The sequence below is a fragment of the Oncorhynchus gorbuscha genome, linkage group LG14, assembly GCF_021184085.1.
Source record: "Oncorhynchus gorbuscha isolate QuinsamMale2020 ecotype Even-year linkage group LG14, OgorEven_v1.0, whole genome shotgun sequence".
NCBI lineage: Eukaryota > Metazoa > Chordata > Actinopteri > Salmoniformes > Salmonidae > Oncorhynchus > Oncorhynchus gorbuscha.
The window spans coordinates 12,579,719-12,595,367 of NC_060186.1; the positions used below are offsets into that span (position 1 = coordinate 12,579,719).

Here is a 15,649-nt window from a genome sequence, read left to right on the forward strand (position 1 = left end):
CTGGAAGGAAAGACGACCAAAGGAGGAATTGGCTTTGGGGGTGACCAGTGAGATATACCTGCTGGAGCGCGTGCCACGAGTGGGTGCTGCTATGGTGACCAGTGAGCTGAGATAAGGCGGGGCTTTACCTAGCAGAGACTTGTAGATGACCTGTAGCCAGTGGGTTTGACGACTGTTGGAGAGGGGAGGCTTTTATGACCGATTACCTGTAATAACTCTAGGAGCAGGAGAGGCTCTGCTGTAGTCTAGCCCTCATCTCTGGTTTAGGGGGATAACAACTGTCACATCTGGTAGCAACAATCCCTATTCACTGCTGGGGTGTTGGCTGACTGGTCATAGACACTGGACAGTCTGAATAGGGGAGATGGGGCATGACACATATGGCCTCGTTACGGTATTTGTAATATTTTTGATATTCAAATGAAGGTCTAAATTACTGCCTTTGATTGCTTGTAACCTAAAACATTTCCTTTCCGGACTGCCAGATCTTCTTCTCTTTCTCCTTTCAAACAACTTGATACCCGGTCGAAATCCTTCCCTTTAGCAACCAAACGCGGTTTGCTTTACTTTTACAAAATAGCTTCTTAGCCTATAACCCAGTTTATTTCAAAGAATGCATTTATTTAATTCCCCAGACCGAAGTTGAAAGCCAAACTACTTGAAAGTGGTGCTGAACAGGTGGAGACTCCCAACTATTGTTTTTGATCTGTGTCAAAGTACAAAAACTGACCTCCCGAGAAATCCCATCTATAAACAAAAATGTTTTAGAAATCTTAATCGTTGAAGCGTTGCTCGATGTTGGAGGCCTCATCAGAGACCTTGACGAGGATGAAGAAATTGGTGGTAATGGGCAAATGAGAGAAGGCAAAATCTCTCCTGATCTGGCCCTGACCTCGCTATAATGAGAAATAAACACTCATAAAACTAACCAGGCTGCTTGGAATAATACCAGCAAATTACTGGCCACTCATTAGTGAAATGCTAACTCTCTTTTTTACAGATATCGTGCAAAATATTGTACAACCTCATTCACCTTACTTACGGACTCATTGGACGCTTATTAAATCTGATGGAAATTCTGTACATTAGCTACATTACTATTGCAGAGCTCTGTTGCAGGGGTAATGTAAAGTAGTAATGAATACTGTGTTATCCCTCCATACACACTCACAGGTTTAGAGAAAAGTGTCCCCTTTCCTGTGTTCGACTCCCTATGGACCAGCTGTAATTCTGCTCTCGTCTCCCTGTAGTTTCGGGTTCTTGACCAAGTCTGACATTTCAGGCAACAACCTGCCTCTAGGGTGGACTACACCACCCACACCGAGTCTCAGCCTAAGCTTTGAGTGCTCGGCCAGTAACTGAAAAGTCGCTGGTTCGAATACCTGTCACTCCCTGGTCTTAGTATTTTGTGTTTTCTTTATTATTTTGGTCAGGCCAGGGTGTGACGTGGGTTATTTATGTGGTGTGTTTTGTCTTGGTTTTTTTTGTAGGTCATGGGATTGTGGTCAGTGGGGTTGTCTAGAATAGTCTATGGCTGCCTGGAGTGGTTCTCAATCAGAGGCAGGTGTTTATCGTTGTCTCTGATTGGGAACCATATTTAGTCAGCCATATTCTTTGAGTGTTTTGTGGGTGATTGTTCCTGTCTCTGTGTTTGTTTGTACCAGATAAGGGTGGTTAGGTTTTCCATGGTTTTGTATTCAGTTGTTCATGTGTACTATTTCGTATTAAAAGAACCATGGACACTTACCACGCCGCGTATTGATCCTCTGATCCTTTTTGCCTCTCCTCTTCGGAAGAAGAGGAGGAAATCCCTAACAATACCTGAGCCGACAAGGTGAAATAAAATCAGTCGATGTGCCCTTGAGCAAGGCACATAAACCTTAATTTGCTATGGCTGACCCTGTAAAAAAATACATTTCACTGCACCTATCTGGTGTACGTGACAATAAAACATATATTTTTTGCACATCCTATAGAACATTCTATGCGATATTATCTTGGCTGACACTTGGCCATCATTACAGAAGATGCTGAGTGGAGTCGTGGAATTAGGGTGATGAATGCCCTTTAAAGATCTCCCTGACAACACTTTGTGGCTTGCAGTAACCAATCCTGATGGAAATCGACCCCACCATTTCTTCTGGTTTAATGTAATCCACGCTGGTACTCTGGGTATCATGTTCTTTCTCCATGTATACTTGTGTACTAACAGTAAATGTTGTGCCCTTGTTTGACTGCTTAAATATTGGCACAAAACAAACCTGCCTAAACAACCACAGGTTCTGTGTATGCAGTTCTCCCTCCTCTTACCTAGATCGCCCTAGGTCTGTAAACAGTAATAGCTTTTCTGCCTCCTCTCTGCCGCACCGGGTTAAACTAGATTGTCATCCCTCAGTCCAGCCTCCCTGGGTTCGGTGTGATGTTTGTAAACATCGTTGGTTGTTTACCTCTCTCTATTGGTGTTGTACAGAGCGTGGCGCTAGTTCAACACCAGGGTAATGGTGTTTAAAATTGTTCAGAATCCTTGACCTTAGCCTCTGTATACATTTGCTATTCAAAGAATGTATATAGTCTACATATAGTTGAGCTACATATAGTTGGATATTTCTTTGATTAATAAAGTAGACTCACTTAACGATTTGACATTTTTAGATTTTTAACATCTATCCTATATTATCAGCTCCAAAACATAATCTTGCTATTTCTTCTGAGTGGGACTGTGTCACTGTGTTCGACATCAAGCTAGGTATGAAAAATAGAATATCTGTAGTCGATTACAAGTGGTTTGATCATTTTCCAGTGACTCGCTGGTTGCAAACTGTGTAGTTTGGTTTTTGCACATGCTGAAGGGATAAAGGGTTGACAGATGCACATTAACCACCAACTGCTTTTTATTTTGTTTCTTCTAAAACAACTGACCCAACGATTAGGCTGAGCATCAAATCCCTCCTCTCCCCTTACAGCATGTACTCTCATTTCTATCATTTTTTTCCTGAAAATAATCTGTTTTATGCTGGATTTTTTCAGGGAATGATAATTAGGAGTGGAGAGTTTACTAGACATAGGAGTCAAAGTCTTTAACTTAGGGCATCATGGGTTTGTTTTAAAAGGATCTAATGACCGCGGTGCCCGCTCATGCCAGGATTCGCTCGCTTTGAACGGAACGTTGCTCTACCTTGAAGTCCGCCCCCCATTTTCTCATGCATGGAGCAGGCCTAATACAAACTACGCTGGGATTGCTTTCTCTCTCTCTCTCTCTTGATCCCCTTGGCCCTGACTCAGTTTTTTGCCATTATCCTCTCTATCGATTCGCTCCGGACTTCTTTTTCAAGGCTCTGCTGTTAATGTAATTCAATGGGGCATTTTTCTTCCCTTCTTACCCCCTCTCTCGCTCTCTCTCTGACTTTCTCCACCGCTCTCTACCTTTTCCTCTCTCTCTGCCTCTTCCTTTCTCTCTGCCTCTCTCTCTCTCTCTCTCTCTCTGTCAGATGTAGCCAGGGCGATTGAGCTGCTGGAGAAGCTACAGGAGTCCGGAGACGTCCCGGGTCACAAGCTGCAGTCCCTGAAGTTGGTGTTGCAGAGTGAGTTCTGCACAGCCATTAGAGAGGTGAGTCGATTCCCCTGCACCACGGCCCCAGGGTCCTTTTGCTCCTGCCAACACAGGGAAATTGACCACAGGTGACTGATGGTTATTTTAATGAATAAATGTGGCTACACAACAATGCAGACTTTTAGGGGTGTTTTCCCAGACATGGTCAGCTCAGACACACAGACTGAAGAGTAAGAGGGCCATCAATTCTCAGACTGAGGTCATCTAGTAGGAAATGTAATCTACTAGAGGAAATGTCAGGGTGGGCTGGCCCTTTCATTGGACAGCAGGATGAGAGAAGCCTGGCCTGGGAGTCAGGCAAAGACACTGGAGCCTGGTGCTGCCTGGTGGTGGGGGAGGCGTCATGTCTCTGCCAGGAGTAGCAGCTAGGCAGCACCCTACAGACTCTTTTACAACAGCTGGCCATTGAGAGGGAAAGAGCGAGCGAAACACTTCAACCACCAACAACACATCCAGTCACCAGGGAAACTAGAGAGGATCCGCTTGGATTGGTTGCAGAGGCTGACCGGCCATAGTTTCCAGTCAATTACGTTCTTGTGTGAGCTGACACTTTGCCACGGTGCAGAATGGCTCTTTCTCGTAGAGGTCTGACTGCTAGAGGAGCTGGGGAGTGAAGATGAGTGGTCGTTATCAGCAACATTCAACAGCTGTGGCGTTCATGTCAGTGGTTTAACAGCCTCCCAAGATAATAAATACTCCCATGTCTCTATGGAAGAGCAGAGAACATGGCATTTATGTGAATTGAGCAATACCTTGCCATATGTGCTGTGTTGCATGTGTTTACAATCCAACATGCGGTCACAACCCCTGTATTCACTTTTATTACACATGCAAATGATTCTACGCACATTTTTCCCGGACAATGGATAGTGACGAGCATCGTAAAAAACACTTCCCTGCGGCTCGCTCTTAATACCCTGACATAGCAGGACTAGACTGCTGAGCCTTTTTGAGCTACATTGGCGAGTTAATCGTAATGTAATCACATTTGACCTCATCTGGCCCCTGTTCTGTCTCTGGAATATGTCTGCAGATGGGAAATCTTTGTAGTTGAGCCACGTCGTGGGGATTCTAACCAAAAGGAGAGAGACTGTATTCTTCAAAACAACTTTATTATTAGATTTGCAAAAATGAAGCAATCAATAACATCCACTCAACAGTGTCACCGTTGTCTGTTCCGTCCTGCATGTTGTTTGCACACGTCTAGGTTCCGTAGATTGTTAAAACAGAATGTCACATACTGCAGTCACACCTAAACGGCTCTTATCTGTACGCCCAGACAAATGACTAAGTCACACAAGACAAGCCTGTATCAGAAAAATACTAATGTATAAAATACTAATGTATAACAAAGGACAATTCTCCACGTAAAAACAGCATAGTATGTTCAATTATAACAACATAGTCATTAAATCATTTCCTCCACAGCTATTACAGGAAGATTAAGGGTTGTGTCAGAGCCATGTATAGTTGCTCGGTATTGGGATTCACCTGCGTGTAATTTCATTAATGCAGATGACCTATTCTGCGTTGAGCTGGGGCCACCAGGTATTATAATTGAGCGATTAGATTTGTTCCCCTCATCTCATATCTGCTTGTGAAGTTCATTTCATGGTCTGATGAGCAGACACATAATCCCACAGACCAGGGTAGCTTGATCATGTCTCTACTGTAGAAAGTCACAGAGGTGAGCCGGTTGAGAACCTTCTTCACAGTGTCAATAGTATTTACAGCCACATGAATCAGCCTAGCTATGGGTGAGGGGGTTAACTGGCTAACTGTTGATAGGGGAAATTGATGTGGGATGGAAATGCCTGCTAAGGTGAAAGACCCACAATTACAGAGAGATGGAGTGAGGAGGAGCGTTGCTCTTCCCAGCCTTGTCTATCAATGACATCTCAGAGCTCAGGGAATGTCCCTGAATGAGTTGTCAGAGTCAATCTGCTTTGCAAATGGAAAGGGAAGGACACCAGGGAAGACGACTGGGAGCGCTAACCAGCTGGAAATGATGGAGTTTATGAGGATTTCCAGCCACTCTGTTGGCTTGACTAAAAGCGCTATGCATATCAAGAACTGGTCCTGATGAAAATCGTCCGACAGGCCCGAGCAAACGATTCAACCACACATGAAATCGAATCATGACAATGCAGGTAATTTTTCCTTGCAAAAAAAGCATAGTCTGTTCCAATGAACAGAATCAATTATGTGATCATAGAGTTGTAGTAGCCGGATGATAATGGAACAGGGCATATGAACACGGGTCTCACTTTGAATTCATATAAAGGAAAGGATTTGTGTGCCGCTCCATTGAGGGCAGACCTTTAGTCTCTTACTACATTTACTGTGAGCTGAAGGCTGAAAGCCACTTCATTTAATTATCTCTGTGCGTTTAATATTCTCTCTTTGTGTCATGCTGACAGAGTGAGGGAGGTCTGTGAATGAACAGTTATTAAATGCCATTTTGCTTCTACCAAAGGACCCCTTTAAACTCAGTCAGCTAGAGAGAGGAGAAGGAGAGCTCTTCAAGCTCTCTCTCCGTCTCATCCTTCCCCATTTTGCTCGGGGAGCCATGGTTACACGCGTCGTGCCAGGCACCCTCCGGGCAGCTCTCTCCACTATCAGGCATTGTGGCGTCCTCGTAAGGCTGACGGTAAGACTGGTAGCCCCAGCCCGTCATTGTGGCGTCCTCGTAAGGCTGACGGTAAGACTGGTAGCCCCCAGCCCATCATTGTGGCGTCCTCGTAAGGCTGACGGTAAGACTGGTAGCCCCAAGCCAATCATTGTGGCGTCCTCGTAAGGCTGACGGTAAGACTGGGATCCCCCAGCCCATCAAGCACAATGAGCCTTCCACAGAGGTTAGATAGATCTGGGTTAATGAATGCCTGCCGTGGTAAACACCCAGTGTACCGGAGAGTCAGGAGAGAGAGGGGGAAGAGAGAAAGGGAGAGTATATTCAGGAGGGACAGGAAGAAAGTAGTGTTCAGAGGTAAAGATGGATGCATAGCAACAGGAGGGGGAATGAGATAGAAATGATGCCTTCAGGAGTGCAAGTCTTTCAAATCTCTCTCTCTCACTCTCTCCATCTCTCTCTCTGCCTGTTTCTCACTCTGTCTCTCTCTCTCTCTCTTTCTCTCTCACTCTCTTTCTACCTCACTTTGAATCTGTTTGTTCCCTGGTGAAAAGTGAAACAGTGAAAAGAACAAAGCAATTTGTTCCATGTTGTGACTGTTTTCTTTATGCTATTGGAGATTATTTTCCCCCAATGAATTATCAGAACAGAAGGTTATGTTCATTCATTAACAGTGTTGTCAGACTGAGTTCAACTGGGTTCATAAAGGTAAACCTAAAAAGCTCAAATATCTTATTTTTGTATGTGAACTGCTTGCTCAAAACAAAATCCAATGCATTTATTTTGTTGTTGGATTGCGGTTCTTCTTTCATTTTCATATTAACCAACAGACTTTGTTTTTCATCAGTCAGATATACCCAGGCGACACGAAACCACTTGTTTTATTGTTGAAACACAGATGAAGCACTTTGAAGTCGCAAAGAGGCAAGTGCCTTAGCTCATCATACAGAAATATTGAATGATGGTTGAGCCCAGAAAACACATGCTCTCCTTGTGTCGAGACATACCGAGGTGTGAGCTGATGAGTAAAATCCCTATTAGTTTCCATTCCAGAGAAAAACAATACAATTCACTGCACATGAAAAAGTCAATGTTGTTCTTTAAGAAGGGTTTGAGACGTTCCAATTTAATTTGGTTTGCTTGTTGAGTAATTCAGCAGTAGTTAGTGGAACATCCAATTTGCACTTCAACTCGTGGATGTTTGTGCATATAGTTAAGCAAATTACAAATTGAAATAGCTTTTATTGTTGTTCACGTGTTTCCTAGACACGATTCTCCTGACTCACAGCAAGGCATCCACTGAGACCTTGAATACACAACAGTCCATACATCTTCAGTGTATTTCAATCAAGCTCACAGGGATGGATGGATGCTGTATCTTTAGATGACAAACGGTGCACTGACAAAATGTTTATAGAATGGACCAGTCGCAAGGCTCTTGGCTAAAACACACAAAGGATGAGGGCTCATATGAGTCACATCAAACAATTACATGACCCCGTATGGGGATGTAGGCCCCATAATGTCTCATGTAATGTTCAACACTGCAACACTAGTCAGAGCATTCGTAATGTTTCGAGTTGTTTCTGTTGGATCACCAGAAGAAGGTGTGATAATGTCATACTATACGCTGGGGGTGTTATTGTAAATGGTGTCGATACAGTATGTCCTGTATAGAAACAACTCAAAATAGCTCTTTTACACCTGAAAGCTTTCCATTGGCTCGTAATGCTGACTCCTCTTTAGAGGAGGTTAGAACACACTGTAGATGTGGAAGAGGTGTCCTGGAATAAGGTCCCAAGATGGTTTTCAATATTGGCTTTCAAAGAGTTGCTCAGCTGAAAAATAAAGTACTGCTTTTTGACTGTAACACCAGAGTTCCACTAGTGTATACACCCTTAACCTGTTGCGACGAGCAATCCCGGATCCGGGATCGTAATTATAGCCTCAAGCTCATTACCATAGCGCAACTTTAACTATTCATGAAAATCACAAATGAAATGAAATAAATATATTGGCTCTCAAGCTTAGCCTTTTGTTAACAACACTGTCATCTCAGATTTTCAAAATATGCTTTTCAACCATAGCAAAACAAGCATTTGTGTAAGCGTATTGATAGCTAGCATAGCATTAAGCCTAGCATTCAGCAGGCAACATTTTCACAAAAACAAGAAAAGCATTCAAATAAAATAATTTACCTTTGAAGAACTTTGGATGTTTCAATGAGGAGACTCTCAGTTAGATAGCAAATGTTCAGTTTTTCCAAAAACATTATTTGTTTCGGAGAAATCGCTCCGTTTTGTTCATCACGTTTGGCTGAGAAAACCCCCAGAAAATTCAGTCATTAAAACGCAAACTTTTTTCCAAATTAACTCCATAATATCGACAGAAACATGGCAAACGTTGTTTAGAATCAATCCACAAGGTGTTTTTCACATATCTATTTGATGATAAGTCATTCGTGGCAGTTTGGTTTCTCATCTGAATCACATCGAAAAATACATGCAGCTGGAGATTACGCACCAATTTCGACGGAGGACACCAGGCGGACACCTGGTAAATGTAGTCTCTTATGGTCAATCTTCCAATGATATGCCTATAAATACGTCACAATGCTGCAGACACCTTGGGGAAACGACAGAAAGTGTAGGCTCGTTCCTGGCACATTCACAGCCATATAAGGAGACATTGGAACACAGCGCCTGATCTGGCTCACTTCCTGTTTGAAGTTTCATCTTGGTTTCGCCTGTAGCATTAGTTCTGTGGCACTCACAGACAATATCGTTGCAGTTTTGGAAACGTCCGAGTGTTTTCTTTCCAAAGCTGTCAATTATATGCATAGTCGAGCATCTTTTCGTGACAAAATATCTTGTTTAAAACGGGAACATTTTTCATCCAAAAATGAAATACTGCCCCCAGAGGTTCAAGAGGTTAAGTTGTACTAAGGACATCGTGTTTCCAAAGCTAGGGCCAACAGTGAGGACTTGTGAAGAGCGGAGTCAACAACCTCTGCATAATCAAAACAGTTGCTTTGTGAGAAGGTGTTAAACATTGTTCACAGTTAGCCATTGTTATGTATTACTGAACAAAAATAGAAACACAACCAATGTTTCATGAGCTGAAATAAAAGATCCCAGAAATGTTTCATATGCACAAAAAGCTTGTTTCTCTCAAATTGTTTATGTTTACATCCCTGTTTACATCCCTGTTACTGAGCATTTCTCCTTTGCCAAGATAATCCATCCATCTGACATGTTTGGCATATCAGAAGCTGATTAAACAGCATGACCATTACACAGGTGAACCTTGTGCTGTGGACAATAAAAGGCCACTCTAAAATGGCCAGTTTTGTCACACAACACAATACCACAGATGTCTCAAGTTTTGAGGGAGCATGCAATTGGCATGCTGACTGCAGGAATGTCCATCAGAACTGTTGCCAGAAATTGTAATGTTCATTTCGCTACCATAAGCCGCCTCCAACGTTGTTTTGAGAATTTGGCTGTACGTCTCACACCGCAGGCCGCGTGTGACCCAGGACCTCCACATCCGGCTTCTTCACCTGTGGGATCGTCTGAGACCAGACACCTGGACAGTTGATGAAGCTGAGGAGTATTTCTGTCTGTAAAAAGCCTTTTTGTGAGGAAAAACTCATTCTGATTGGCAGGTCCTGCCTCCCCAGTGGGTGGGCCTGGCTCCCAAGTTCCCTCCCAGCTCCACCCATGGCTGCACCCCTACCCAGTCATGTGAAATCCATAGATTAGGACCTAATGAATTTATTTCAATTGACTCATTTCCTTATATGAACTTTAACTCAGTAAAATCGCTGAAATTGTTGCATGTTGCGTTTATCATTTTAAGTAATGCCCGAAAAATAATGTGAAAAGCCCCAGTGTCCTTGCCTTGGCCCCAAGTCAGGACAAGTCCACTGAGGCCATGGCCCAATGAGTACCAGGGGCCGGGCGGTGGAGCTGGAAACAGACAAATCTGAGGGGGGAAATCCTTAGTGGAAATTCACCTACAGTACCAAGAGTCTTAGCTCCACTCACTACTCCGTTCCAAACTCCACTCTCTTCAGTTTATTTACTCAGTGCCATGTGTTACCCACTTGAGAGAAAACCAAAAGGGGTAGTAGCGCCACACCACAGTGTCCTATGAGTATCTTGTACTTACTGATGCACCACGGTTTGCTTATGCTAATTGTCGTAGGGACCAGATGTTTGAGCAGCCTTAAGGGCAGTAAGTAGCGGGAGGCAGCAGGATCCAAATAGTGTGCAGTTTATTAACAGTGAAAGGTGGATCCAGGTGGATGAAGAAATCCAATGAACATCTACATAATCTACAAAGGTATTTGCAAGAATAAACACTCTCAAAATACAGGTTTAAATAGAAAATCAAAAACCTAACCCTGCCAACTACCAAGTCTGGTAGCCTACGACATGGATTGAACGTGCAAGAGACTTGGAGAAATGTTACAGAAAATTCAAAAGTACTGAGAAAATACACTCATGGTTTGTCCATTTTTCTCTTTCAGGTGTACCAGTACATGCATGAAACAATCACAGTCAATGGGTGTCTGGAGTACCAGGCACGGGCTACAGCGAAGGTGAGCAACATACTCTAATCTCAGACTGTACTGACCAAACTTGAGGCTGAAAGATACTGTACAATGTAGCCTAGATACATAAACACCCATGTCTCCATCAGATGATCAAAGAGTGGAGCAGGTTTGGTGCACAATGAATGACTCATTAGCAGACCTTGGATGTAAACACTTGAGAGGTTCCACCAATGAGTCCCTCCTCCGCTCATTCATATTCCTTCTGAGGAGAGCTTCTTTTGTGGAGGAGAATAAAACAGACATCTAACAGTAAAAGGGGGACAGGAAAAGAGGGAGGGTGAGATGAGAGAGAGGAGTGCATCACAGTCCTCTTTCCCAGTGTCACCAATACATCAGAGAGTGAGTGAAGAAGAGATGGGGCAACGTAGGGAGGTACGCACACTGACTGATACAGTTGGCTGCTCCTTCCAGAGACTGCTGCCCCCATCTTCTTACACGGCCTGGGCACACAGAGGAGTGGGACACAGATTGATTGACAGCACTGGGCAAGCAGGATGAGTAGATAACTAGGGCTGGTGTGGAATACAATTCCAAAAGGGCGCTTTTTTTTGTCAGCGAAACGTCATCTCTTCAATCGCAAATGCTCTGTAAAACTTTGACTGTGGTTCAGTCCCTTTCTAAAGGAGTAGTAAACAGGGTAACCTTTTTTAATGACTTTCATCAGACTGGATTGTGTTGTGAATTTCCATCTTGGATGAAAGGTATACAAGGACATACAGTTAAAGTCGGAAGTTTACGTACACCTTAGCCAAATACATTTAAACTCAATTCCTGAAATGTAAACATTTAAACTCAGTTTTTCACAATTCCTGACATTTCATCCTAGTAAAGATTCCCTGTCTTAGGTCAGTTAGGATCACCACTTTATTTTAAGAATGTGAAATGTCAGAATAATAGTAGAGAGAATGATTTATTTCAGCTTTTATTGCTTTCATCACATTCCCAGTGGGTCAGAAGTTTACATACACTCATTTAGTATTTGGTAGCTTTGCCTTTAAATTGTTTAACTTAGGACAAACGTTTCAAGTATCCTTCCACAAGCTTCCCACAATAAGTTGGGTGAATTTTGGCCCATTCCTCCTGACAGAGCTGGTGTAACTGAGTCAGGTTTGTAGGCCTCCTTGCTCGCACACGCTTTTTCAGTTCTGCCCACACATTTTCTATAAGATTGAGGTCAGGGCTTTGTGATAGCCACTCCAATATCTTGACTTTGTTGGTAGCCTAGTGGTTAGAGTGTTGGACTAGTAACCAGAAGGTTGCAAGTTCAAACCCCCAAGCTGACAAGGTACAAATCTGTCGTTCTGCCCCTGAACAGGCAGTTAACCCACTGTTCCTAGGCCGTCATTGAACATAAGAATTTGTTCTTAACTGACTTGCCTCGTTAAATAAATAAATAAGCCACAAGACCCATTTGTGACCAAGCTTTAACTTCCTGACTGATGTCTTGAGATGTTGCTATTATATATCCACATCATTTTCCTACCTCATGATGCCATCTATTTTGTGAAGTGCACCAGTCCCTCCTGCAGCAAAGCACCCCCACAACACGATTCTGCCACCCCCGTGCTTCACGGTTGGAATGGTGTTCTTCGGCTTGCAAGCCTCCCCCTTTTTCCTCCAAACATAACAATGGTCATTATGGCCAAACTGTTCTATTTTTGTTTAATCAGACCAGAGGACATTTCTCCAAAAAGTATGATCTTTGTCCCTATGTTCAGTTGCACACCGTTGTCTGGCTTTTTTATTGGTGGTTTGGGAGCAGTGCCTTCTTCCTTGCTGAGCTGCCTTTCAGGTTATGTCGATATACAACTTGTTTTACTGTGGATATAGATACTTTTGTACCGGTTTCCTCCAGCATCTTCACAAGGTCCTTTGTTGTTGTTCTGGGATTGATTTGCACATTTCACACCAAAGTACGTTCATCTCTAGGAGATCGAACGCGTTTCCTTCCTGAGCGGTATGACGACTGCTTTGTCCCATGGTGTTTATACTTGCGTACTATTGTTTGTACAGATGAACGTGGTACCTTCAGGCGTTTGGAAATTGCTCCCAAGGATGAACCAGACTTGTGGAGGTCTACATTTTTTTCTCTGAGGTTTTGGCTGATTTCTTTTGATTTTCCCATGATGTCAAGCGAAGAGGCACGGAGTTTGAAGGTAGGCCTTGAAATACATCCACTGGTACACCTCCAATTAACTCAAATTATGTCAATTAGCCTATCAGAAGCTTCTAAAGCCATGACATAATTTCCTGGAATTTTCCAAGCTGTTTAAAGGCACAGTCAACTTAGTGTATGTAAACTTCTGACCCACTGGAATTGTGATACAGTGAATTATAAGTGAACAATTGTTGGAAACATGACTTGTGTCATGCAAAAAGTATATGCCCTAACTGACTTGCCAAAACTATAATTTGTTAACAAGAAATGTGTGGAGTGGTTGAAAAACAAGTTTGAATTATTTCAACATGTAAACTTGTTTATTTCATTATGTAAACTTCCGACTTCAGTCCTACTGGCCTATTGAAGGACACCACTGTGTCTGATGTTGATGGAATATCAAAATACTCTTTCAACCCTGCTCAGATCAAAATGGTGTTGAGGTTGATGGTACACTGCTGTTACAGTGACGTGTCCTTTTCATTTCCCTTCAAATATCCATTATTTGTGGAATATTCAAAGTCTCTGTTCAACATTATAATGTACATACTCATAAAGAAGTCTTTTTTTCTCCAAAGCTTATTCAAAGGCTGTTTTGAAAGAGAGAATGTAGATCGGTCGAATCAAACTACTCTGCAATTCATGAAAGGGCTTGTACTTCACAGTGTTAAAGCACACAAGATTGTCCTTATGACACTGTTCCCACAAGAAAGCAATGACAACAGCATGAAGTTTCTTTCAGCTTTGTCCTTGTCCATCACCAGTCTTTTCAAACGCATATTAAATGTAGCCACCAGCGGAGCAGCAATTAACACAGAGCAAAGTCCGTTCACTGGCTTCCACGCCCACGGGAGTGATTTCAATCGATGACATCGAAATGAGATGGTGCGCTGCTTTTGAAAGTGCCGCCCTCTTGAGAGTTTCCGTTTAGCTGAGCCGGTGCTTGTTTCATCAGCCTCGTCTCCAAGTACATCTCAAGTACATCGCTGACCAAAGATCTGGAGGGCAGCACTCAGGGCATTTCACATGAACCACTTTAATAAGTAGGAAATTGGGGGCCTAAAAAATGTGTTATAGTCCTATTGAAAAGTAGGGATCCTTGATACACCAGCAATGTTGAGGCATTAGCAAGATGTTATTTTAGATGCCTTTGGTGAACTGTTGCTGTTGAGCGTTTACCAATTACAATGTGTTTCACCTGAGAACATGAGCACTTGATTCAGTTTAGTACCGTTAATTGAATCAATTCCAGACTGTAATTCCTGGCCTGAGGTTCTTATCTTTTATCTTCCAGAGATGGGAGACCAATTAGTCTATGGTGCTCCAGAGAAAAGACTGAGCTGAACTGATGGCTGTTGATAATAACATTTTGTTGAAATGAAGTCATTTCCATATGTACTGTGACATTACTTACTAATTTCCCAGTAAGCTTTCATTTTTCTTTGGTTCGGACACTTTTTGAGTTTGGAGGAGGCAGCCGTATGCCACCTAGTTTCTTCCTCCCAGGAAGGGAGATAAACTTGTGAAGGTCGTTATGCCGTTAGCCAGAGAGGTGATGGTGGCATACTGAGCACAGTGCTTCTTTACCTCACAGTGGGAGAGAGAGATGGAAGGGGGGCGGAAAAGTGGAGCATCTCAAAAGCTTTGGGCTTTCACCTGCTAGGGAAAACTTTGGATCCACATATGTCAAGCTTTGAAACAGAGGCCTTTTTCCCCGGCAGTTTCCTGAGAAAGTATTGCTTAATAATAATATTGAGACAGACTTGACAGACCGGCACCTGTGGCGATGTACATCTGCTGTTCCTTTCCCAGGCTGGGCTAACAAGCTCCTGCACACTTTGTTTCAGACGACAAGGCGAGAAGAAGATTTGTCTAGAACTTGAAAGCCATCCCAAGCCAGTGGAATTTAGTAAAGCAGGCTCACAGACATTTAGTTAGTTGGGGTGAGTTATCTTGCGTCTTCTTCTCCAACGGCGACAGATATGTGCTAATCCATGTTCTTACAGAGCCAGAAAACATCTCACATGGCTATACAATACATCACCATCATCGCCTTGGCTCTCACTTTGTTATTTTAGTCCTACTGGATGTCTCTAAGCCCTGTTTAGAGAGAGAAGTCAGAAGGTCCCACCCACAGAGCGAATTTAAGTCTGTACACTTATCTGGCTGTTTGGAAATGCAATCCCAGTTCATGCACTTAGTATCTTCATTATCTTATCTATTTGTGTGGTAGACAGAATAGGGTGGTATAGGGCATGGAGTTAGTGCTGAACACACCAATAATGGTCTGATCGTTATCCTCTCTTCTGTCTCTCTCTGCAGGCCACAGTTGCAGCCTTTGCGGCCAGCGAGGGTCACTCTCACCCCCGAGTGGTGGAGCTGCCCAAGACGGAGGAGGGGCTGGGCTTCAATGTGATGGGTGGCAAGGAGCAGAACTCTCCCATCTATATCTCCCGCATCATTCCAGGGGGCTTGGCTGAGAGGCATGGGGGACTGAAGCGAGGGGACCAGCTCCTGTCTGTCAATGGCGTGGTATGTATAGATTATTTACGATTACCGCTAGGTCTAGTCACATAACTCTGTACCCTATTTATGATATTCTGTGAATTTGTGTCTTGTATATTACGAGTC

The 15,649-nt window shown here is 43.2% G+C and overlaps 1 protein-coding gene across 2 annotated transcripts in view; it reads left to right on the forward strand.

Annotated features, from left to right (window-relative positions):
- LOC123994454 (protein lin-7 homolog A-like) overlaps positions 1 to 15,649 on the forward strand; it is a 34,689-nt gene that overhangs the window by 9,988 nt on the left and 9,052 nt on the right. For both annotated transcript variants that reach the window (XM_046297057.1, XM_046297058.1), the window contains exons 2-4: positions 3,489 to 3,607; positions 10,774 to 10,845; positions 15,341 to 15,550. In XM_046297057.1, the coding sequence (XP_046153013.1) occupies positions 3,489 to 3,607; positions 10,774 to 10,845; positions 15,341 to 15,550 (401 nt within the window). The remainder of the gene's footprint in view (positions 1 to 3,488; positions 3,608 to 10,773; positions 10,846 to 15,340; positions 15,551 to 15,649) is intronic.